The 6,964-nt window shown below is 34.1% G+C and overlaps 1 protein-coding gene across 1 annotated transcript in view; it reads left to right on the top strand.

Moving 5' to 3' along the window:
- LOC103608495 (serine/threonine-protein kinase MRCK alpha-like) overlaps nt 1-6,611 on the top strand; it is a 44,060-nt gene extending 37,449 nt beyond the window's left edge. The window contains exons 6-9 of the mRNA XM_008592926.1: nt 2,683-2,766; nt 4,381-4,486; nt 5,654-5,790; nt 6,468-6,611. Of these exons, the coding sequence (XP_008591148.1) occupies nt 2,683-2,766; nt 4,381-4,486; nt 5,654-5,790; nt 6,468-6,611 (471 nt within the window). The remainder of the gene's footprint in view (nt 1-2,682; nt 2,767-4,380; nt 4,487-5,653; nt 5,791-6,467) is intronic.
- Nucleotides 6,612-6,964: the final 353 nt, after the last annotated feature.

Genomic DNA, 6,964 nt, shown 5'->3' with positions numbered 1-6,964 from the left:
ATCTAGAAATTTTAAGTTGTGTTTCCATTTTCATTGAGTTCAAAATATTTGTTAATTTCTCTGGGATTTCTTCTTTAACCAATGTGTACTTTAAAACTGTGTTGTTTAATTTCCAAGTATTTGTGATTTTCTAGTTTTCTGTTATTGATTTGTAGTTTAGTCACATTGTGGAGTGGGAGCAAACATTGTATAAGTTCTTTTCTTTTGAATTTGTTAAGATGTGTTTCATGGTCCAAACTGTGGTCTGTCTAGATGGATGTTTTATGTGAGCTTGAGAAGAATGTGCTGTTTTGGGGTAAGGATGTCCATTATATCCAGCTGATTGATGGTGTTGTTGAAGCCCACTCTGTTTTTTCTGATTTCTGCCTGCTGGGTCTGTCCATTTCTGACAGAGCGGGGGTATTGAAGGCTACAACTATGACAATGGGTTTATCTATTTCTCCTTGCACTTCTATCTCACATATTTTGATACTATTTTGTTAGATGCATACACATTAAGAGTTGTTATGTAATCTTGGAGAATCGACCCCTTTATCATTATATAATGCTCCTGTTTATCTTTCATAACTTTTCTTGCTCTGAAGTCTGCTCTTTCTGAAATTGATATGGTTACTCCTGCTTTCTTCTGATTAGGGTTAGCATGCTATATCTTTCTCCATCCCCTTACTTTTAACCTTTATGTATCTTTATATTTAAAGTGGGTTATTTGTAGACAACATACAGTTGGGTCTTGATTTTTGATTCACAATGATAATCCCTATCTTTTAATTTGTGCTTTTAGATCACTAATGTTCAAAGTGATTATTGATATAGTTAGATTAATATCTACCATATCTGTTACTATTTTCTATTTGATATCCTTGTTCTTTTTCTTACTTTTTTCTTCCACTTTTTTCTGTCTTTCATGTTTTTTAGATTAATTAATTAATTTAGAATTGATACATATTGATTGTACATATTTATGAGGTACAGAGTTTTTCGGTGCATGAATACAGTGTGTAATTAGTATATTCAGCATCACAGAAATTTATCATTTCTTTGTGATGAGAACATTTGACTCTTCTCTTCTAGCTATTGGAGAACATACAATAAATTATTGTTAATTGTAGATGCCTAGCACTACTGTACTCTTTCATGGTTTTAATTGAGCAATTTATATAATTCCATTTTTTCTCCTTTCTTAGCATATGTTATTACTTGTTTTTTTGTTTTTGTTTTTGTTTTTAATTTTAGTGGTTGTCCTAGAGTTTACAAAATGCATTTGTAACTAATCCGTTCACTTTCAAATAACTCTATAAAACAGCACAGGTAATGTGTGTACCATAAAATAACAAAATAATGCTAATACCTCCCACCTATTCTTTGTATCATTGCTGTCATTTACTTTACTTATACATAAGCATATCTGGCATCTATATACATATATACATATAAGCATACATAATTGAATACATTGTTGCTGTTATTATTTTGCACAAACTTATATGTAATATCAATTAAGTATAAGAAAAATAAAAGTTTTTATTTTATTTCATTTATTCTTTCTCTGATGTTCTTTCTTTATGTAGATCTGAGTTTCTGACTTACATAATTTTTCTTCTCTCTGTAGAACTTTTAACATTTTTTGCAAGGCAGATCTACTGGTAGCAAGTTCCCTCAATTTTTCTTTGTCTGAGAAAGTCTTTATTTCTTTTTTACTTTTGGAGGGTAATTTTGCAAGGTACAGAATTCTAGCTGGGGTGCATGTGTGTGTGTGTGTGTGTGTGTTTCCCTCAACACTTTAAATATTTCACTCCACTGTCTTCTTGTTTTCATGGCTTCTAAGGATTGTAATTCTTACCTTTCCTCCTTATAGGTAAGGTGTTTTGGTGTTTTTTTGTTTTTTGTTTTTTTTCCTACTGGCCTCTTTCAGGACTTTTTTCTTTAGCTTTGATTTTCTGTAGTTTGAAAATTATATGCCTACGGGTAGTAATTTTGGCATTTATCCTGGTTGGTTTTCCGTGAGCTTCCTGGATTTGTGGTTTGGTATCTGAAATTAATTTGAATAATATCCTCAGCAGTAATTACTTCAAGTGTTTCTTCTGTTCTTATTTTCTTCTCCTCTGGCATTCCTATTACATGTGTTTACACCTTTTCAAGTTGTCCCGTAGGACTTGGATATTCTGTTCTTTTTTTTTTTTTTTTCCAGTCCTTTTTCTCTTTGCTTTTCTGTTTTGGGGATTTCTGTTGAGATATCCTGGGTCTTGGCAATTTTTCCTCAGCTGTGTCCATTTTCCTAATACGCCCATCAAAAGCATTCCTCTTTTTTGGTACAGTGTTTTTGATTTCTAGCATTTCTTTTAGTTTCCTTCTTAAAATAAAATATATTTATGATGAACATCTTTCTTTTAGTATAGCCCTTAGGCTATGATGTATCCCCTTTTATGAATTACTTTTCATGATATTTTAAATTAGCCAAATTGAAATAAATTGTATAAATTCTACAAGTATTATGTTTGTAGAAACTGCAAGCATATATCTAATTTACTTAAAACATATTTTCAGCACTGTTAGAATTTTAGTTTTACTGAGTATTTGTCTATTAACCAGTATAATTATTTTGCCTTACTTGAGGAATTACTTAATTCGTGTAATTTTGGAAAAATATGCAACTTGCATTTATTTATTATCCCCTTAATTCAGATTATAGATTCTGCACATCTTCCAGTTCATACACCAACAATAAAGAGAAAGGAATATCACAGTAGAATCCTCTTTCCTCCTAAGGTATTTGATTTAGTTATAAGCTTAATGGGTTCCTTAAAAAATTAGAATAAATTTTGTTTTTGCTCTCTGTTATTTCCCTGACATTTATTTAAAAAAAATTATTTTCAGAGTTATGTTATCAAAGCTCAGGTCAGATTGAAAAATAAACACTATGGAAAATCATACTAAAAATCTTGGTAAGGTCCAAATGCACCAAATGAAGGAGTGAATTATTTGGTAAAAATTTTTGGAAGACTTTTTTTTTCTTTAATGAGTTTTAATTGATTTTATCACCCCTATTAATAATGTCTAGGCCATGGTAAACTAACTAATTTGAGTCTTACCCCTGAAACTAACTCAAGGAACGCATATCTCTCGACTTACACCAGGATGAATTCTAAATTCTTTGTTTCAAATATAAAGCTGAAACCACAGAAGTCCTAGAAATGTACTAGAATATCCTATAACCTTGGAGTAGAAAAAGCCTCTTTTTCATTTTTTTTCCTCTTTTTCATTTTTGAACTAGGTAAAGTTACCATCTATTCAAAACATAATTTAGGATGACCAAAATATTCAAAGCATTTCTCATTAGTAATAATTAACCAGAAGTTATAGCATATAAGAATAAAAGTAAATTCATAAATATAATAAAGACTGTTTTCCAAAACCTAATAGCAAATATTATCCTAAATTATAAAACACTAAAAGTTTTTCCTTAAAATCAGAAATGGTGTAGAATTTTACCCCATAGCAGCATTAGTGTTTAGCAGGTTCCTCAACACTCTAGGAAATGCAATAAGAAATAAAAATGAAATGACTGAAGTAAACACTGGAAGATAAAACTGTTTCATGATATGATTGTTTGCCTAGAAAATTTGAGAATCTGGTTTACAAAACTACTAAAATTAGTAAGATACTTTGGATATAAGGTAAATATACAAAATAACATAGGTTATCTCTATTATATAATGAACACCTAGAAAAGAAACTAGAAAATATTTATATGCCAATATCAACAAAAACATTTATTTTTAAAAAACAGAATAACATAAACATTATAGACTTTTCATTTTGTCAGAATTAATGTATGATATTAAGGCAGTATTAATTAGAATACCAAATGGTTTCCTTCCTTCCTTCCTATTTCCTTCTGACTTCTGTTTAAGCATGGTAGATTAAAAAACACATATATTTTTGCTTTCTACTGAAACCCTCTCAAGATAGAAAAAAGAGCAAATAAGTCAACATAATTTCCAAAGACAAAAGCCTGAATGAAGGGTTAGCAGAGCTGAGAAATTTAAAAGTTACGTGCTTAGAAAGAGTGGGCTATCAGTCTAGAAAGCATTGTTGCAAATGTCCAGGGTATATCAGCACAAATAAAGGCTAGACTTTATTTACTTCGTTCCAAAAAGTATTAATAAGCACTTGGTTACCACATAGTAATAATAATTCTTTTGATAATTTTTAGGATCTTTTGCTCAATATTTTCCAATTAAAAAATAATCAAAGGGCAGGAATCCTAAATTCTCCCTATAGAGATGACATTTTGGGCAGGGTGGGTTTGAAGGAATCAGCGGAATCACGTTTTCAAAGTTAATTAACCATCGATGTGCATTTGGTCTCTTTGTTTTGTAGAGTAAGACCCACCAGTTTTTCCTCACGACTTTCACGGCCCCCACCAAGTGCCAGCAGTGCACGTCTCTGATGGTGGGTTTGATAAGACAGGGCTGTGTTTGTGACGGTAAGACTGCAGTAGAAGGGACATGGGGAGTCAGAGCTGAGCTTCTAGCAGAAATTGTGTTCTCTTTAGACTGCAGAAGCATGACAGTGGACTGATGACTTCACTAAAAATTTCACTGAGCCTGCTGTACATTCGGAAGATTGGATGATGGTTGTTGGGAATAGTTTGGGGGGACCTCTGCACCGTGCCCCACCCAGAGCCTCATCACCTCACAGCATATGTGAGCAGTGGCCTCAGGAGTCGTGCCAGCAGGGCCACATTTGTTAAGAAAATGTACTTAAATGTATTTTGTTCTCTGTAGCACTAGTAGAGTGTGAGGACCATGTTTACTATCTCATGTGATGGGAAAATGGAATGTCATCCGTGGATTGTACTAATTTTATTTTACTCATTTAATTTATGATAGTAAATATTGTGGAAGGAAAGCAGTATGTTTTCAGAAACCCTGAACAGCCGACCACTGTGCCATACAAGGCATTTCCGGTCTGGTATTTGGGAGCAGACACTCTGTATTCCCTGGTTGACTTACTGCACTGAGGGACATAGTGCTGAGCAAGACCGATGTCCCGCCCACTGCGTCCTTTCCTGTACACGTTGTGCTAACTCAGCAAACAAAGTGGGGTTTAAAATGGGGACGCAGGTTCATATAAAATCCCTCTAGGGCTGCAGACGCAGGCTCTAAGCTGAGCTCCCAGGAGCAGCTCCTGACCCAGCATCGCTTGGCCTCAGGGCCTGGGCAGCTGCCTCCGGTGTTACAAGAAGACAAGTCAGGAAGCTGCAGCCCTTAGAACCTGCTGCTCTTGCTGGGATCAGGGAAGACAGTGCTGCTGCTGAGTCTGCAGGATCAGGGCATCACCTGCAGAATTAAGAAAGCTTCCATCTAATTCGGAAGCCACCACTGCAGCGTGACGTCCACATCCTCTGTTGGGATCCACACCAGCAAAACCGACCCTCCACATCCGAAGCCAGGGATGACTCCAGGTCACACACGAACTTATCTTATTAGGGGAACTTACATCAGGTCCAAAATGTTAGCTGCGAGGGGATCTGGGAAATGTAGCTGCTAGCATTTCAGCATCTCCAACAGTAGACAGGACTGTAATGTGAGATGAGAGGGTCCAACTGTTGTGTCCACCTCAATCATAGGTCTTTATTTCTTTCAAAAAGCATGTGGCTTCTCCTGTCACACAGCCTGTGTAGAAAAAGCCCCAAGAGCTTGTCCAGTGCCTTCTCAGCAAAAGAAGGGTCCTCTCTGTCTAGACCCACGAAAAGGCGTGGGAACAGCCTATGAGGGCCATGTCTGGGTAAGTGTCAATATTTAGGGTTTAGATCAACTCTTAAGTATATTGTTAATCATCTCTCACTTTGTGAGCACATTTGTCACATATTATATATATATATATAATATTTATAATATGTTACACAATATAAATTATAGTATATGCAATTAAAAATTTTTATTCTATCCTAAGAAAATGATTTCAGAACAAAATTTAGCTGTCCCCAAAAGGATATTTTGAAATGTCCCAAAGTTTTCTATTTAGACCTTACTTTGTGACTAATAAATCGTGAAATCCCGATAATGATGCAGCTTTTACCCCCCCATCAGCTATAATAAATTATGAGACTAAAAGTAAGATAAGCTTCTTGAGAAATATTTAAAATCTGCGTTGAATTTGAAGGATGGTGCTACCATGTTTGCATTTAATGTTACCTAGGAGCAAAACGTAATTTTAATGAATCACTAGTGCTAACTGAAATGGTATCAATTTTATTTTCACAACAGGAGTCATTCAGTCCTCAAAGAAATTGCTATGTTTTTAAAATTTTACGTATGTTACATAGTTCTGTTCTGTATCCTTAACAAGGAAAGTGACATATTAATAACAAATTTTTATTATTTTAATTTCATCTATATAATTGGACAGTATTTGATGATTTAGTTTGGATTGTTTTTGTCTTTTAAAAATTAAAACTAAAGATCCCAAAGGAAGCAGGACTGAAAAAGGGATGGCAGCGAGCATTGGCTATAGTTTGTGACTTCAAACTCTTCCTGTACAATACAAATGAAGAAGAAGTCTCGGAATCCAGTGCTGTAGTGAGTCATGTGATTGACATGAGGTGAGCTATGGAAAGGAAAATATTTTCTATCAAAAAATCTGTGAATAAAAATGGTTTTTGGTATTTTCTTTAAATGGTGTTGTCACTTAAATTTAACTTCAATGTTAAATTCCTGATTTTCTTCATTGCCAAGTGACCTTGAGAATAGAATAGTTTTGCCTAAAGTTTGTGTTACTACCTTTAAGGTACACACTGTAATTCAGTGTGATATTTAAAAGCGATTTTTCCTGTCAAAAGTATGTTTTCTTATTATGTGTGTGTGTGCATGTATATAGTAAGAAAGGAAATAAACCTCAATGCCATTTTTTTTTTCCTTTTTTTTTTGTCATGTCTGGCAACGGATCGCAACCCTCAGTG

This window comes from Galeopterus variegatus, unplaced genomic scaffold, assembly GCF_000696425.1.
Source record: "Galeopterus variegatus unplaced genomic scaffold, G_variegatus-3.0.2 Scaffold8478, whole genome shotgun sequence".
Lineage (NCBI taxonomy): Eukaryota > Metazoa > Chordata > Mammalia > Dermoptera > Cynocephalidae > Galeopterus > Galeopterus variegatus.
The sequence above is the reverse complement of the archived record's forward strand: the minus strand, read 5'-3'. Positions and strand labels throughout refer to the sequence as shown.